General features: G+C 33.4%; 1 protein-coding gene across 4 annotated transcripts in view; it reads left to right on the forward strand.

Annotated features, from left to right (window-relative positions):
* The window catches only part of Gpc5 (glypican 5), a 1,280,165-nt gene that overhangs the window by 282,216 nt on the left and 978,162 nt on the right, over nucleotides 1–19,787 (forward strand). For all 4 annotated transcript variants that reach the window (XM_078016202.1, XM_078016204.1, XM_078016203.1 and 1 more), the window contains exon 5: nucleotides 1,948–2,073. In XM_078016202.1, coding sequence (XP_077872328.1) covers nucleotides 1,948–2,073 — 126 coding nt within the window. The remainder of the gene's footprint in view (nucleotides 1–1,947; nucleotides 2,074–19,787) is intronic.

A 19,787-nucleotide genomic window follows, 5' to 3' on the forward strand; every position in this document is an offset into this window, starting at 1 on the left:
GGAGTCTCTGTGCAATAAGTACAGAGAAGATAATAAGGGCTTGGACTAAAGCTATGGCAGCATAGCACTGGGAAAGGGGGACAGGAAAAGAAAAATGTAGGCTTCTCTCCTGGTGTCTGCTGGTTGTGAAGGGAGAAATGAATCTAGATACTATCACTAAGATTGGAGTAGGTGGGTTGGGGTCCATTAAAAATATGTATTCAGCTTTATACTATCATTTTTGAGTTCTCAACAATCTGTGCCAGGCCTCTTCATTTCTAGAAAAAAATTTTGATGCAAAACAAATGATCATTTATAGTAAATAAAATTTAGGGCAGAAGTCACAAATCCTTCCATTCAAAAAGTAATTGTTACTTTCTCAAAAAAATAATTATGTTGTCATGGGTGAAATAATTGATATTTTTTCATGCATTTAAGTTAAGGATATATCTATCAGAGAGGGACTTATTTTCTAGTACAGGAAGCTGACTTAAAGTAGTAATATAAAATATAACTGCTGTGAAATCAAGAAAATAAAAATTTTTATTAATCATAAGTTAGAGTTGAGTGAGATTTATGCCTTTTATAGTCATTTTGTGGTTACTAATCTGATAAAGTTTTGTTTAAAATGAATTCTTGCTATGATAACTTCTAATCATGTGAAAATATGTTTTCTCATGCTACATTTTTAAAAATCATGTTTATTCTTCCTACATATCAACTCCAACAATTTTGATAGTTATTTAAAAACTAAAAAGAAAGAGAATTGTAAAATTAATGCAGTTAATCAACAGTGCTGTCAAAATCAGATTTAATTTTTTCAAAATTGGTTATTCCAGCTATAACTTAGCATCACTCCAGTTTGATCTCATTTTCAAAGAAACTATGTATTTTATATTTCAAAGGGGATGTGATTCCATAATTGCTACATTTTAACTGCTCATCCCATTGAATGAGCAGTTGAAATGTAGTTTGCTTTCCTCCCAATGTTTCCTTCTGCTGCTCCTCTCTTCTAGTGCAGAGAATATCTTCTCTGTAACAGGATAGAGATTGTCATTTCTTTTTCTAGAATATTTGTTTATGTCAAAAATATGGAGCTAATCTCTTTAGGTCTTGATATTTTGAAATGCTAAGACTCAAGTTTTTTATACTTCAAAGTCTTGGTTTTACAACTCAGAAGTCTTGACCTTCTAAATTAAAAATATCGGGACCTGGATTTTTATTCTGTTTTTTTTTTCTCTCATAATTTTTAGGAGGACAGGAAGTAATGTGGGAGGACAAAAACTTCATTTAACATATTAAATATTAAACTCTCCAATTACTTTATCACTTTTGTTTTCATGCTTCTAAAAATCTTATATAGCTGGGGTTTTAGGTCATAGTAAAGACTTACTAGTTTATATTCTTAGATACCAAAGAGAAGATCCAGATAGGAAAATAACCCAAGTCTAATAAACTTTTAATCAGTAGGCAATTAATTAGCATGTTGTAAGCATCTGACATTTTGTTCATGGAAAAAGAAAATAATTAGTATCACTGAATTTTGATGCCAGCAGCTAGTGAGGACTTTAGGGAGGTTAATGAAGGGTACATGAGTGTGTGTGTGTGTGTGTGTGTGTGTGTGTGTGTGTGTGTGTGAGAGAGAGAGAGAGAGAGAGAGAGAGAGAGAGAGAGAGAGAGACGGACAGATAACAAACACTGGTATGGAGTATTCACAATGTCTTGCACCTGGAATTATATAATATTCATACCAAGTGAAAAATTTTATTCAAAGAATAAATTTGAATGTTAGTATTATTTTTTCAGGATAATATATTGTTCCTGATTATTTGAAAAGTATCTGAAATATGTGAAAATGAGTGAGAAACAAAAATGTTGCATTCTAAACATTATATACAACAATATATGTCATTTGTGTTAACAGTCATTATGGATTTGGAGGATTAATTGTCTTCTTTGTTCTTTCAGAGAATTTATCAACAGTCTTCGACTGTACAGGTCATTCTATGGCAGCCTGGCTGATCAGCTTTGTGTTAATGAATTAGCTGCTGTGGATGGGCTGCCCTGCTGGAATGGAGAAGATCTAGTAAAAAGGTATTTTATGTTTCATGGTCTGTGAAAACATAACTGCTTGTCATCCTCCTTTTCTTTTCCTGAATCTTGAATGAATTACTTCAGTTTTAACTTTGCCACACAAGTTAGAGAGTAATTCTTTCTCTTTAGTTTGTTCAAAGAAAATCTGATTCTTTTTGACATTTTAAAAATATAATATTCTGTAGTTTTTTAAAAAAGGTTCTCTTTTTATTTCCACCTACTTGTAAATTATACAACAATCCTACTTTTATTTTAAGTATGACTTATCCTCCAGTCATTTTATCACTTTTTTTTGAGTTTAATTTCATGACAATTAGAAATAAGGGAATTCAATAGAATGAAAATACCATGCAAGAATTCATTGATATATGAAAATGTGCCTCAGTAGTTTTAATGGTTTCTTCTTACAGTGGTCTGTTTAAGAGAGGGAAAAAAGATAGAGAAAGCATATGTTTATTATTGGGGGCACTTTTATGTATGTCTGTTTGAAGCATTGTTTATTTGTATCTGTCAGTTGTTTTCAAACTTAGGAGTAAAATTCCACTTTTACCCTTTTCCCTCTCTATGTGGAATATCTTTGACAGCTTCTTCTCCTTGGCTTCTTATCACTGATTATACTCTCAAATAATCTCCTAAAGATGAGAAAGTCTTAAATTTTCCCTCTATGGTTAATAAAACTGGTTGGAAATTAGTCCCTTGATTTGCCAATGCTGGTGACTTTAATAGAATGTGGGATGATGAGACTTTGAGAATATATTTGAATTTTAAAATCTAAAATAAAATAGACTTTTTATTTATGTACTTTATTCATTAAAATGTGTACTTTGGATTTGTATCTGTTAAACTGTGCTTATTTTGAACAGTCTACAAAAAAGAATATAGGATTAGGTATGCTTTCTTACTTTAAAAAAACACATATTCCTTATGAAGACAGGTGATTCAGCTATCAGAAAAGCAATGAGTTCATTTAAAATGTTATTTACCAAATTAAATTTAGTATGTGTGTTAGTCAGTTTTTTGTTGCTGTGACCAAAATATCTGACCAGAACAATTTAAAGGAGGAAAAGTTAATTTTGGCTCATGGTTTGATCCACGATCAGCCAACTCTATTGCTATAGGTCAGAGTGAGGTAGGACTTCAGGGTGGAAGGGCTTGGTGGAGGAGATCTGCTCACCTCATAGCCTCTGGGAAGCAAAGAGTGCGGGAGGATTGAGGGACAAGATATATAATCCCAAGGCTACAACTCCAGTGAGCTGTTTCTAACCATGACTACTGTTACATAAGGCGTAATAATCTACTCATATTAATAAGTGATCAAGTAGCTTAATTCATTGATTAAGTTACAGCTTTCATAATCTAATCATCATTTCACCTCTTGACATTCCTGCATTATCTATCATTTGAGCTTATTTGGGTATACCTCAAAAAATTCATTACACTATGATAAATATATACTAAGATCAAGTTTAGTGTCAGTTTATATAATAGAATCTATTTACACATTTCTGGGTGATAATGTTCATTATTGTTAAAAGTTACATTCCTGAAATATCAAATAATTAATTTACAGTATATATATGAATAGCTCATAGAGACTATTAAAGTTCTCAGAAAAAGGTCCTTAAGACAAGAGCTATAATTTTAAGTTTAAATGAAATATGTGGCCAATATGGCTAGTGCTATGTTTTCATTATGTTTCTTAGACATTAGAATGTAAGAATTTCCTAAATATTTCTTTGGCTTTTACTGAGAGCAGTCATAGCATGTGTGGGACTTTTACTTCTAAATGTAGTTATGTCAATATTGTTTCTATTTCTAGTTTAGGGTAATTCATTTCTATCATATTTTATGCTTTCTCTTTGCATACTATTCAAACTTCAGATAAACATTTTATGTGTGTTAATAATTTTTTCTACAAGGACTAATGAGACTCCCACAGTGATTAATGAAAAAATAAGCATATAATGTAAATATATTAAATACATTACATCATCCAAATCTATAGCTGTAAGAATTTTAGTTTCCATTTTCCTCATACTTTTCTTGCTAGTTGGTCTGAGATTTATGTGACAGGAAATACTACTGGAGAAATCCATGATTTTACTAAAATTTTTGGAGAGATAGTATTTCCAACTTAGAGACCAACTAGTTGTCCTGGTGGAAGCTCATGCCTTTCCTTTCCTGTATACCTGAGCCTCCTGTCTATTAGCCCCTTCCAAGTGCACAGAGATTCCAGGTTTCTGTGAACCATCTTCACATGGAGTCCATCTATTTTCAAGTAAAATCTTCTAATTTCATTGCCTTGGTGGGCAGTTTTCCTTCCTTCCTTTCTTCCTCCTCCTCCTCCTCCTCCTCCTCCTGCTCCTCCTCCTGCTCCTCCTCCTCCTCCTCCTCCTCCTCCTCCTCCTCCTCCTCTTCTTCTTCTTCTTCTTCTTTCTTCTTCTTTTTAATTTTCATGGCTATCTCACGGGTCCTCTACCTATTTCTGCTCCCCTTGGTTTGCAACCAACAGATACAGACACACTTTACATTCTTACTAGATTCTTTCCAAAATGAATGCATTTCAGCCCTGATTATTTTGTAGCAGTGAGCTAAGGGTTTTATAAGCATTAGCTTGTTTAATTCTTTCAAGACTTTAATACTCCAAAATGAGTTGATTGGACTATATTTCGTTTTTATTTGTTGTTGAAAAATCTTCATGTTTACTTTGACTTTTTAAAAATTTAATTATAATTCCATTTTTGACTCAATTCTTATTGTAAATTTAGAATGACATTTTTTAGTGCAAACTCAATGGTAAAATCTAAATATTCATACATTGGTTGATTGATTATGTGTATTCAGCATGAAATAAATGTAGCAGTCAGAAATTATGCATAATTATAAATGTTGTTATGATGTTTTCTGAATTGTTAAGTAAAAGTAGCTAGCAACAAGATACTATCAATTTTTACCAGCATACTTAAATAAATAAATAAAATGGATACAAATATTTGTTCTACATAGACTATTTCTGAAAGGTTACAGGAAATTGTTAATCTAAATTTAGAACAAAGTCCTGTGGGTGGAGTTTTATTTTAGAATTTTATCATACATATTTATTTTTAATAAAAATAGGTGTTGTAGCGATTCAAGAAGGGGATCTTTATATGGGACATTATTGTTTTCTTTTCTTTTTCTTTTTTATAACTCTTTGCAAAAAAGTAAGAATTCATTTGCAAAGAGTACTACTTACAGTGCCATTTATTTATACATTAAATTTCTACTAGATTTCCATGACTTGTGACCTTGTTGTGTCAAAGCAGTAATGGATATGGTTCAATTTTGATCTACTGACTTTACCTAAGAACATTCCTATATGAAGCTGAGTCCAGAAGACTATAGCAGTGTAAAATCTTTAACCATTTTCTCCTTGAGAAAAAATGAAGTATAGCAGTGAGCAGGAGTGAAAAGCTAAATGTGATCCTCATATAAGATATTCATTTCAGAGAATGTATAGTTAGATAAGGTAAATAATGCCATTCAATTTTGAGAAAATGGATGCCAAGTGAATGTACATAGACTATTTTCCTTTTTATAGTGGGTTATAATACTGAAGTTCATCCTGGAAAATTACACCAAGCACATCAATGGCTAAATTGGTTGCCAAGATTGAGTTTATCATTCATTATAAGAGCAGAGTGATTATTTTGGCAAGCTTTCTTCTCCTGCAGGCATTTTTTAGGAGGTGGTTGATAAGATTATTTATGTGCACAGATGTGCTGCCTCAAAGAGTAGGAGAAGCACAGAGACTGTTTCAATATCATTACAGTCCTGTAAAAACTGGGGGAAATCACCGATGTGCTCATCAAAAGAGGTGAAATTCCTTTGTGCTTGTAGATGAAAACATCTCAAATATGTATAGTGTATAAAGCAAGTTTAATTTCTGAAGCAGAATCTGTTTTAATTCAACTGATGTTAATGACTGAATTATACATACACTGTATGGCAACACCAAGGTCAACAGTTCAAACAATTTTAAGATGAAATTTTTTACTGAAATCCACATAGTCTTTATCTCCTGAGGTCCCTCTTATCAACCCCCTCTGTTTATTTAGCATGAAAGGAGATTGTTCTTTGAAAGACTTGTCAGTCCCTACTCTGCTCTCAGTTCTGTGTGACTGCAAATTGATTGTTCCATGATTTGTACTCCTCTCTCTGGGCATTGAAGTTCAGGTGACAGCTTCTTAATTACCAGAACTTCCTTTTCCTTTTTGATTAATAGACAGATAATCTAGTAATTCTCCTTCAATCGCCAGGAATTTATGATCTCCACAACAACTCTTAAACTAGTCAATAGCTGTTAAGTACTCTTGTAAAATTAATGTCATAATATTTCCACTTCATCTTGATTTAGTTAATGCTTCTTTCATAATCCACTTTTTTTAGCTTTTATAATGTGATCCCTTTTCTCAAATAATTATAATTGGATTTTTAAAACCCGATAAAAACAGAAAAACAGAACTGTCTGAAATTTTGTACTTACCTATTACCAGTTTCCACTCTACCCAGTCAATGGAATTTTCCCTGGCCACTTTTTCTATTTTTTCAATTTCCCTTTTTACTTATTATGTAATTTGAAAGCCACTTTACTTTCAATCTTATTTTCCCCCCTTTTTCCTGATCTTACAGCATTCAATTTTGTTTTTCCTTTTTAAAGGTGTGGCCTAGTTTTCAAATGTTAGGAACTTCATTTTTAGAAGAATCAGTTTTCAGGATTTTTCTATTTTATTAATGTAACAACTAGTTGTTTTTGCTGTGTTTTCTGTGCAAAAGCAATATGTTTTTCACATCTTAAACACCATCTGCTTCCTATTTGTTTTACTTTCACATTCTACCTATCAAATCGGGTTTTCTAATATTGTTGAAAATTACCTTCCCAATAGTGTTTTCATATCTATGCCCCATTGTATTTAGTCCAAAATTAGAGGTTACTCAAAAAATGTGATTTGGAGATGTCTCCTTTCATTTATCAGCAATTTACTATGGAGCTTAAAATTCCCAATATTGACAGAATAATTTTCAACTACTTTATTTTCCCCATGTAACTGTATATACAGCTTTTCAAACTCCCACTTTAACTTGAGTCCTAGAGAAATGAATCCCTTTATTTGTGTTCCTAAATTTGTTGTTGTTATTGTTGTAGTTGGACACAATACCTTTATCTTATTTATTTATTTATTTTTATGTGGTACTACAGATCAAACCTAGTGCCTCACATGTGCTAGGCAAGAGTTGTACCACTGAGCCTCAACCCAGCCTTTGTGTTTTATTTTTACTCCTAAGTACAGCAAGGCCACTATAATACTTTTTGCATTTATATGATTTATATTTTCTTTCTTTTATCTATTATAATTTCTTTAAAAATATAACTCCTGTATTATCTGAGAGGCTAAAAACAATTAATATCATTGAATATCTCAGTAATTTTTTTAAACAGAGAGAGAGGAGAAAAGAGAGAAAGAGAGAGAGAGAGAGAGAGAGAGAGAGAGAGAGAGAGAGAGAGAATTTTTTAATATTTATTTTTCAGTTTTTCGGTGGACACAACATCTCTATTTTTATTTATGTGATACTGCCCCACGCATGCCAGACGAGATCGTTACCACTTGAGCCATATCCCCAGCCCCTCTGAGTAATTTTTTTGAAGATAAGAAGACTATGAGGAAATGGAATTTTTATAAGTGTTCGTGAGAACTAAGAGATTTGGTGCTTTGAGAAGTGGCTTTACGATAATACTTTAGTATGTAATATGTGTTTCTAAAGTGAAGTTGGGTATCTGAGAGGACAAATAGAATAAGAGAAATGAATCATTAAAGTTTCTACCTGTGGCTAAATTTGAATGGGAGGTTTTTTCTTTTTCTTTTCTGATTTAACTTTAAGATCATGTATAGAATGTACTTCCATTGATTTTTTTGTGAAACCAAAGTCTAGAAAACACTACTAGTATCAACTGTTTTGAACTAAAAACATATTGGGCTGGGATTTTCCCAAACAAAAAAGATGAAGCACTGGGGTTGGGGGTGAATAAAAGTACAAACGCTTGCCCAAAGTAGAAAGTCTGAGTTTATGATCTTCAGTAAGGAAAGAATTGAGATACTTCAGTTCTTTGGTGGCAGAAATTAAAAGGTAGTTTTAGATATATTGAAAGGGACTGTGGGAATCCTTGCATTGCAGAGTCTACACTCTAGGCCCAACTGGACAAATACAAGTGCAGCTGATATATGAGATTGGGAATGAACAAAAAATAAATCTCAAGGATTCATGGCTATGCACTATGTACCACTGGAAGCCTCTCTCTCTGCCTTACTCTAGAATACTTTCTTGGCAGATAATTCTTATTTAAATGGCAATCTCTGAAGTAGCTATCCCATGGTTTGGGTCTCTAGCCAACAATATAGAAGATGTTAACAGGGCAATGTACATTTACCAACTTTGCTCCAAATACTGACACTCCTAACTGCTGTTGAAACCTAGGAAACAACCCATCCTTCTCAGGCTAATATATATATTTTGGCCTTTCTGAAATGCTACATTAATTGGTCAATAAATTGCATGCTATCTCATCTTCCAAACTTAGACATTTCTTTTGAATCCTTTCTTTTAATGGGACTTGGTATTCCTTTTTTAAAAAAATTTTCTGGCTATACTGTGGATTAAATCTGGGCCTCACGTAGGGTAGGCAAATGCTCTGTTATTGAGCTATAACCTCAGCCCAATCACTTATCTCATTGTTAGGCATGTAATTATTATACTCAGAGATCTGTACTCAGAAAGGCATTAAATCTGTGGTATTAAATCTACTAGAAGACTATTTGTCAATAGAATGGAATCATGGACAGTTCTCAGAACATTTTTGGTTACTGTTACTGTTAGTGTCAAAATGATCTTTGGTTACTGATTAATCTTATGAAGTTAAATTCTGTAATGAAAGTATCCAATCCATAATGGAGTAAGAATGGGAGAAAGAAGAGGCAAAAGAAGGCTCTTTTGACAGAAACTTTCTTGATATCTCTTTTATGCCTCTTTTGGCAGGTGTTAAGGGTTGCTTCCTTAGGGTTTTAGAGGGTACAACGTTGACAATGACTCTTCCTTGCACTTCTTTATTTGATGGTAAGTTTTTGGTCCCTTTCTGCTGAGATGTTTTGGTAGGTTATTTATCTCCCACATGGTCTGTTGGAAACCTGGCCCCTTCTCTGCTGTGTCTGTCTGTCTCCCTTCCTTCCTTCCTTCCTTCCTTCCTTCCTTCCTTCCTTCCTTCCTTCCTTCCTTCCTTCCTTCCCACAAGTATACTACAGAGTTCCTTCTAGATCTAAGGATTCTTCAAATCTCTTTCACTTAGGATGAACAAATGAGGGAATACCATAGCAGTCCAAACAACTTTCTTTAAATAAATTCTCCTATTTGACCTTTTCAGTATCTATCATATAGTTAATGTGAATGTCAAGCTGTGGAACTAAAAACCATGCTTCTGTCATTTGCTTTTCATGCCTAGCACCTCACTTTGGAGGATGAGGGAATATGTGCCATCTATTTTTTGTTCTTAGCTGAGATGGAAACAAAGTACTTTTTTTGCATCCTTTTATGTGTATTTCAAAGTAGTTGGGGGGCAAGCAAAAATACTGGATTCGTGTTCAAGAAACTACATTACACTTTGAATGGAACATAAAGTTATGTAAGATATTGTCCCAATTTTTAAGGAATTTGGAATATAAAAATGTGTAGAAAACATATTCACAATATATGCACAACAAAGAAGACTCTGAAATAAAAATGGCATAAAATCCCACAAGTTTTTTGTGAAAGACATTCCATTTGATTTAGGGGATTTCAAAGTTTTTAATGAAAGAAGCAATATGTGATATGTATCTCCTTTCCTTAATGTAAAATAACTTCTCTGAAATATTTATGGATGAGATGAGATGAGGTCTGAGAATACTTTTAAATAATTCAGTGAATGGGGGGAAGAGAGTCATCCTCCATAAGAAACAAGGTTTTCTGAGTGGTTAATCACTGAGGCTCTAAGATGGTCCAGGGATGTTTGTTGTAGTATTCTCTGTGTATTTGTTATGTTTGAAAACTCTAAGAAAATAATAAGTATAAAAACATAGGGAAGCATAATAAAATCAACTTGTTGGGTATCTACTCTGTCACATACACTGTTCTAGACGGTGGGGTTACAGTGATGGAAAAGACAGACCTATGCTTATCTCCTATATAGAACAGAATATAGATGAGACAAATCATGAACAAATTCAGATGTGATTAGTTTACAAGATGTTTAAGATCAGATACAATTTTAATCAAAAAACTTGGAAGCAAGAAAGAGATTAGGAGCAAATGTATTCTTCAGTGAAATGCTCCAAGTTTGGAGGCCTCTATACCACATTATTTCCATTTGTGCAAAATCTTTCAGGTTGTTTTCTCCTTCTTGCTGGTCTCTTTATTTCAGCTTCATGATCATGTTCTAACTACTTAGAATGAACTCTTCTCTCATTCACTATAGTATACCCATTCATTCAGAAAGCTGATGAAACTCATTGGTTCAAGAGCCAAGGTACCAAGGTTCTCGATAAAGATTAGCCACTTACTACTAATATAAATTTAGGTATATTTATTAAACTTTAAGTGTATGAGTTTTCTTATTTTTAAAATATGGTTGAAGCAATGCTTACCTAGTATTTGAAGATAAAAAGAATTATTTACATAAAAAACTTAGAATACTAGCTGTCACATAGTAAACATTCAATAATTGTTAAATCATGTTATGATTAAACAAGATACATACATTTTCTCTCTTGTACTGAATGTCTCTTTTCACTGGATGGATTCTATTCCATTGGGAAAACAATTATGTGCAAAGGTTAGTTTATGAGATAACAAAAATCAATATTAGGGACTTGGGGTTGAGAGTAAGAGATAATCCTTTATTAATACACCAGAAGTTTATCTCATTAGGCCTAGAAGTAGGGAAAATCTATCTTAATAGGCAGTTCATCAAATACTGCAACTGTGCAGGGATGTTCTGTCTTGTACAATCAATAAATCATATTTGTCATGGGAGAACTTAAAGTTAAGATACAAAGACAAAGCATTACAGAAATCAAAAGAAAACTTTTGTTCCTGAGTAGTAGTTGAGGAATGAATCGCTGGTCAGGCTTACAGTTGATACAAATGAACCATCAGTTGACTGGAAACAAATCTCTTCAGCCATGCTAAATTTCAGTGCATCATACGACAGATTGTTTTGGATGACATGACAGTTCTAAGGCCGCTGTATTCATTGTCACTTCCTCTCATCCACTGAATTTTTGAAGCAAATGTGTATTATAAACAGGGTCCCTAGAACAAAATGAGGTTGAACACCAGCCATCACCATGTGCCTGCTCAGTTTCTCCCCATATTGACTCTGTACAAGTGGACTATTTTTAGCTTGTTACATGCTTGTACAAGGCATCTAGCAGAGGAAAATAAAAAGATATAAGACGGCAAGATGAAAGTTCACTGAAGTGGAAACCTAAAGGACATTTTCCCGTCTGTTTAGCACAGAAGTTGTTATCTGTGGGGGTATGGATTTCATTGCAGTTCCATAGATTGTGACTTCCAGATTGTGTTATTGCAAAACATCAGCAACCTTAAAGGACTCCAGGATGCCAAATCTTACTTTAGTCAGAGAGTTTATTATTTAGCACTTGTTTTTATTTTGGGCTTCTGTCTGAAAAGCTATTCCCTTGTCAGTAAAATGGATGTAAATATTTTTTCTTTGATTATTAGTTCCTGAATTGTCATATTATAGTCTATAAATTTATCATGGAATGATTTATTACATTTTAAGTAAACTACTAGAAGAGAAATGAAAAAAGAATAGTCATTTATTCATATTTCTTTTCTTAAAATAGACTCCAGTGTATTCTAGTTTAATTCCTAAAAATAGCTTACCAATTATGAGCAAGTTTTATTGCCTAATTGTCAAATGCTTGTTCTCTGATACATTTCTCAAAATAAGTAAATAATCAGCTAAATCAATAAACTGATAGATATTGTTAAAAAAGTTTCAGAAATCTGGTTTGAAATTACTTGCACATTAATAAGAGTAAAATGTGTACTATGGTATATTTTGGCTTGCACAAGTAGCATAATTATATATTTTCTTTTTCTAAATTTTTATTTCCCCATGACTACTCTGAAGTGAGATATATTTTATTTATTTGTATTCTTAGGGGAACAGATGAATAGAAATTATTTTTTGTGTTCATTTATCCATTTTCAAAGTCACATCTTTAAACAATTTTATATGATCATAGTCATAGAAGGTGGATGTTATAAATATTTGAGGTAATGAGTAAGAAACTCAAGAATCTCAGAATCATGAAAGAAATGGATCTCACTTTTGAAAAAAAAAGCCTAAAAATCAGTTCATTTTCTACAAATAAAGCTCTAAACAATGGTTGGGAGAAGGGGATATACAAATAAAATTATGATTTCTGCTCACTTCAGCATAGTGCTTGATTATTTTTACATAATATGGCTGTATTATTATTACTATTAAAAAGTCATCTTTCTATTTTAAGAAATGCCTTGTGATTCTTGAGTTCCCTTTATCATCCTCAGACAACCTATACCTTAATTGGTACGAAGTTGTCCATTTTGGGGCCCCGTTTTATGTAATTTTGATAGCAAGAAAACTCTTCTGCCTAATAATCTAAAGCCTTATTGGTAGTTTATCAGCTGGTAGGGTATGTGATGTTGCAAATATATTCGTTTACATAGATTAAATATAAAATACAATCAATTATATGTATGGATTAAATATGGGTCATTTTAAATTATTCTAGGTAGAATATAGACATTTTTAGATTCATTGATTGAATCATTAAATCAGTAAGAAGTTAGAGTAAACTTGTTTTGTTTTAACTTATTTTGTATCAAAAACCTAGCTTACCAAGCTTCCCTGAAGATTTTAGAATATTCAGCCCTTGTAAATACATGAGTCAATCCCTTAAAATGACTTTCTGTCTACATATAATGTACTTTTGTTTGATACAAAATAAACCCATTTACTTTAAATGTGTCTAGTGAGCATGACATATTTAAATATACAAAGTATTGCTAAGTATTAAAATGTATATGAAACTGTTGGCTTGGAATTGTGTCATGACTATTGAATTTGACATCATGCTTATCATATTGAAATACGTTTTTCTACAGACGTAAGTGATGATACTCTGTGGGCTAGAAAGAGCTATAAGATGATAGTCCCAGAGTCAAAGGACTTGCTGTGCCTTTGTGGATAGCATGTTAGTTATTGATCAGAAAAACGGCTGTGCCTCTCCTCTCTCTCTCAAATGTGTGCGTGATTGATTCTCTCCCATTGTTCTGAAATCTTTTTGTTTTATATATATGTGGATAAATATGCATATTATGTACATCTATATTCCTACTCATGCATACATATTGTTATACACATACAAATATAGTGTTAGTCAACTTTCCATCACTGAGACAAATGGCTGAGATACATCAATTTATGAAGGAAACAGTTTACTTTGGCTCACAGTTTTGGAGCTTTCAGTTATGATTAGCCCCACTGCTTTGTGTCTGTGCAGAGAAACACATTAAGGTGGAAGCAAACTACCCACCTCATGGCTGGGAAATGAAGAAGGGAAAGAGAAAAGGGGCTAAGGTGCCACCAACCCTTTCATGGGCATACTCCCAATGACCTGAAGACCTCTCACAAGGCCCCACCTCTTAAAAGTAGGTTCTGACACTCCCAGTAGCACATCTGTGGACCAAGTCTTTACAATATGGACTTTGGGGGCACATTCATGATTTAAACAATTTATAACACATACACGTATATGTGTGTGTGTGTGTGTGTGTCTATACACACACACACAGAGATATATGTGTGTATGTATATACACACACATAAATATATATGGATTGTTTTGAATTACTCTAGACAGAATATAGACTTTTTTAACATCACAAGATTTCAGCATAAATGAGTTTAGCTTATCTTGTATCAAACAAAAATATTTAGCTAGCTAGCTAGCTAGACAGAGAGAGAGACAGGGAGCTACTTTAAGGAATTAGCTCATGTAATTGCAGGACCTGGATACTTCAAAATCTTCAGGGAAGCTTGTAGGCTAGAAATTCCAGTAAGGGTTCATGTTGCACTGTTGAGTCTAAAGATAGTTTAGGGGTAGAATTTCTTTATTTTCTGGGGACCGTTGCCTTTTCTCCAAAGGCATTTAGCTGATTAGATGAGGCTCACCCACATTATGGAGAGTAATATTCTTTATACCATGTCTACTAATGTAAATGTTGATCAAACCTAAAAACAAGTCTTCACAGCAACATATAGACTGTTATTTGACCAAACTCCTGAGTACAGTTGCTTAGCTGAGCTAAATAAAATGAATCATTATAAGTAATGCTCTGGGTGATGAACAAGGTGTCAGATTGCACTCTTGTGGGCTGATGTTCTAGAGTGGAGGTAAAGGAGGAGGCTATGTTAGATGAGGTATCCAGGGAAAACTTCTCTAAAAAGAAATCACATTTAAGCTGAACATAAGGGAAGATGTGAGCATTCCAACTACAGAGAACATCATGCTTTGTTTGTCTGAGGAACAGAAGGGAGATCAGCATGTGCAGAGCAGAATGATGTGGATTGTCTGGAATGAGATTGTAGATGGGGCAAATGTTGGATCACATGAGTCAGGGAAGAAGTCTGGATTTCATTCTAGGAACTTTGAGAGGTCATTGGAGTTTTCAAACTGTAAGATAGGAAAAAACAAACTTTCTTTTTTTCCTTTATGCTCATAGGCAATACAGAAAACTTCAGTGACTAAATATAGGGGTGTGTCCCACACTACAAGATTCTCTAGTGCTCTTCAGACACTGCATGTCCTACAATTCTGTTCAGTCTGACATAATCCGAATTGTCACAGACCCCTGGGGTTAAGGGCTTTGTCCCAGAGGACTACTCCCTACTTTAGATGCCAATCTAAAAAAAGTAGTAGGTTCACAATTACCTATAGCTTCTGTATGACTTGGCTACACATTGCAGGTTCTTACAATCCCATTCTTGAATTTTATCATTTTCTAGAATAATGTACAGAATTTAGGGGAACACTTTACTTACTTTTTATCCTTTTATTTAAAAAGATGCAACCTAGGAACAGTCAAATGGGAGAAATGCATAGAGCAATATGTGGAGGAAGGAATGTAGTCTTCTGTGGCTCTCTGGGGCACCCCGCCTACCCTGCACTTCCACATTCTCTGGAACCTGGAAAACTCTTAGAAATCTGTACTTTGGGGATTTTTATGGAGGGTCTACTCCCTGAAGCATCAGGGGGTATGGATGAAGGTTCCAGTTTCTAATCATGACTTGATCTTTCTCATGACTGGTCCCATCCAGAACCCACCCAGAATCACCTCAGTAGAATATAAAATGCTACTATCACTCAGATCTTTTGTTTTTTATTTCTATACCGGAATATCTAAGACTGGATAAATTGTGAAGAAAATAAATTTATTTCCCCATAGCTCTGGATGCTGAAAAGTCCAAGATTAGGATACTGGTATTGCAGAGAGCTTTCTTTCTACATCCTCACATGGCAGAAATCATCACCTAGCAGAAGGGTAAAAGGAAAAGGGGGCAGAATTCTCTCATTTACAGTGGAATTAATCCTACTCACAAAGGCAGAGCCCTCCTGGCCTAATTGCCTCTTAACAGTCCTGTAACAGTCATATCTCTTACTATATTTACAGTGGCAATTTCAACATGCATTTGGGGGGAGACAAACATTCAAGCTATAGAAATCCATACTTAAGAGTTGTTGTTTTTTTTTTTTTTAATTCTGTGTCAGGAACTAATCAGAGGAGACTAAACAAGAAGAAGGACTGAAATTGACTAACATACCTGGACAGACTTTTGTCACACACCATTGTCTTTTATTTAGCTTCCATTCAGTACTCCAAAGAGAATGATTTTGAAGCCAGTGCCTGTTCTCCAGGCTAAATGGACTTTGTGCCAGACATTGTGTGTTTCCCAAGTTGATAGGATTCCCCTAAAAATCATTTATTGTTCCTCCTAGGTATTGCATACATTCCTATTCTCCCCATCCCCTACAGAAAAAGGGGTATATAAGTTTTGGAATCTCCTTGGGCTAGTGTTTAATTAAATTATGTGGTTGTCTCCATGCTCATTATAAATTTGTGTGTCTTTTCTCCAATTAAACTTTCTTTGTCAGTTTATTCCAGCAAACATTCAGAAGGCATAGAGGAAATTTCCCTTTGCCCCTACACAAACCAAATTAAAGAATTTCTAACAAATCAAATAAATGCAATTGAATAAAAATCCAATAAGTATTTTTTTGCTTATTATTATGGCAAATGTCATGAAATTTTAAAATCCAGGGCATTGTCCAAAGCATGAAGGCAAAGGTATTTCTATATCCCAATAAGAGATAAAATTATTTCTGTGTTTTCAGAGGGCAACTGGGCAAAATGTATCAGTATTTCAAAGGCATATGACATTTGAACCACCTATTTCACTTGTAGAAATCATTCAACATAGTTTACATTAACATAAGATAGGAATAGCCAAAATGTTCTTTAGTAGGCAAATAATTATGGTTTAATAATGTAATATACCTTTTGAGTTTTAAAAAGAGGTAGCTCTATAGGTAGTTATATTGAAATAACTATGGAAGAAGAGAGTTGGATGATAAGTTTATGAGTAAAAATCGATCATTTTTCTATATGCTTTCATAATTTTTTTTACCATGTACTTTTAAAAAACAATTAAAAATAAAATCAAATCATTCTTGTTATGTGATGGGAAAATTGTCATTTGTATAAAATTCAGAAAGATATCTTGTTTAAGAACAATATATTTAAATGTAAATGCATTTTAAATAAAACTTAAGCAAATTGGCAAATAAAATTAAAGTAAATAACAAATTTTAAATGTTTTTAGTGTTGTTTATAATTATTTGAGAAATGAATTGTATAGAACTTAAAGAATGTTGATGGTTGCTACCCTGAAAGTCAGCCCAGTAGTGGATTAGAACTGACTGAAAACTGCTTTACCAACCCCTGTGAGACAAAACCAAAACCATGTGGTACCCATACCATATCTGGAGATGGCTAAGGATAAGGAGAGCACTTCATCACTGGTGATAACTACTCTTTTTTTAAAAAAATTAATGTTCCTATAGTTTTTTATTAGAGCACATGGGTCTATCAGGAAATGGTGTATTACATTTTAAAGTGAAGTGTGTCATAAACTTAAATTCATTAGTACTGTAGTATAGAGACAATAGGGGTGGTATAATTAAAAAGAAAAAAAAAGTTAACCAGATACTGAAAACACAAGCGATGGCATTTGGAAATTACATAGAAATTATTATTTTATATCTGATTTTCATAATATAAAACCATATATTCAGGAATATAATTGTGTAGTCATAGGTAGTGTTACATTTGCCTCTGTTTTTTGAAACATTTGTGGTGATTTGCCTTATTTCCATTTAATCACTCTTCTTTTCCCTTAAAGATTTTTTAAACAATAAAATAGGTATATTGTATGTCATCTAATTCATTAGTGAAGAATAAAGATGATTAAGGGAAATGCCAATTATATTACATGAAGATCTTCAGGAGAAATGCAACTTGATAATCCCAGAAGGAGATAATAAAAAACTTTTAAGAACTTGATTTTTAAATATATTTTTATTTCATAAACCTTATGTTCAGTAGTTCCCAGTGTGTGGTTCTCAGAGTCTCAGTCCCTAAACCCTGGACCTCTAGTAAATCAGAAATTCCAGTAGTTGGGGCCTGGATTCTATGTCTTAACAAGGCTTCCAGATGATGATGTCTTTCAAGTATGAGAACCTTATCTTAGGGCACCACAATTATTTTTTGAAATAATTATTGTTCCCCCCCCCTAAGATTTTTAGAGGTTTTTTTTTTAATAGTAAAGAGTAACATTTTCATCACAAGGGGTTCAGATAGCATGATATTACAAATCATATTATAGAAATGTTGCTGAGATTCTCATTTGGATGAAGATTTTAGAGCAGTTTTGATATATGATAGAATTCTATTTTGATATACAGAGCACCTTCTATAAAATGAATTTTGTATTTCAAATGGATGAAGCCTTTAACACAGATGGAATTTTAAGTATTGCCTATTTCCGGAAGAAAAGCATTGATCACATCCTCCTTAGCTATTTAGTATCACCAATGGAAATTAATTATTTAAACACATTTGGATCTTTAACAGTCAGGAGGTGAAGTGTTTTAAGATCACCATTCTTTCATAAACATATACAAAATATAATAATATTGAATTCTTCATAATAATGACTGTTTTGGGCTTTCTAAATACTGATCCTAGTAGACTGCTGAGTAACTGAAGATAAATATAAGGTAAAGATCAATCCTACCTATTCTTAATATAGCAACTGCAGAAAAATCTGGAAGGAAAACTCATGGATTATTAATGATGGTTATTTCATTTAAAAGAAATGTTAGGACTGAAAAAAGACTGTCTCTAAAGAAGTTTGAATGTTTATATATAATTTTCAGTGCAGGTATTTGGGATAAAGATTTTTATTTTGAACATGGTCTTCAATAATGTTTGGTTTTACAATTTTTAAGTATTCCTTGGCTAAAATTGCCTGTCTAGTCCAGACCAGCGATCAAGCTATTTGTAGAATGTAAAAGCTTCAGGACTGGACAGCTAATTAGGAATTTATTCATGCAGACATGCAAGTCAGCTTCTCTTTGGGACTCTGTCCAATTCAACACAGAAAGCATCATAATGCCTATGCAGACCCAATCCTTTACTATTTATACTAACGTCATTTATCATGCTTTTTCATGTGTATCTTTTGGGAACTATTCACCCACAAACTTTATTATTATTTTTATTATTACTTATCTTTTTAAAAAATGTGATGCTGTTCCTGAGAAAACATATTGTTGTTTGGGGATTCCTAATTAGCAGTTTCCTGTTCATTTTACTTGCAAATGCTTTGCTTTCCTCTCTGAAAGTTTTGTAACAGCCCAAATGACAAACTATTCAGCTTCCTGAAGATTTCACCAACAAAACAAATGTTTTGTGTTTAATTCATAAGAAACTGAAGAGCAACTTTTGGGTAGGTACAGTATGGAGCAAAATCACACCTGTCCAAGGGATTCTTATAAAATGCATGTGAACATCAACATTCTTTCTCTTTTCTCCACCTCAGTGAAGCAGATGGTTTGTAACTGCATGCAAACAAGTACAAATAGCTTGACATTTTACAGTGTAAACTGCTTCAAAAGAAATTTCCTATTGAAAAATTTCTGTTATGGGACTTTAACTTCCTCTCAGTTGAACATTAACAATCTTTATTGCGTGCCTACCACGTGTGAGGCTGTAGATCAGGCCATTAATAATACATAGCAGTGATCCTTGCCACCCTGGGAATCACCCCTGTGGGTCATAGGATAGTGTAGCGCAGGGTGCTATTGGAGTATATTGGAGAGGCACCCGGAAGTCAGAGTCAGTTCAGGATGGCAGTAGCCATTGTTGGTTCCTCGACCCCCACTTTTCCATTGAGGTCCACAGGAACAGCCCCAGTGCCCCAAAGTGAAATGAACTCCATGTTGCAATTTCTG

This window comes from Ictidomys tridecemlineatus, chromosome 6 (assembly GCF_052094955.1).
Source record: "Ictidomys tridecemlineatus isolate mIctTri1 chromosome 6, mIctTri1.hap1, whole genome shotgun sequence".
Classification (NCBI taxonomy): Eukaryota; Metazoa; Chordata; class Mammalia; order Rodentia; family Sciuridae; genus Ictidomys; species Ictidomys tridecemlineatus.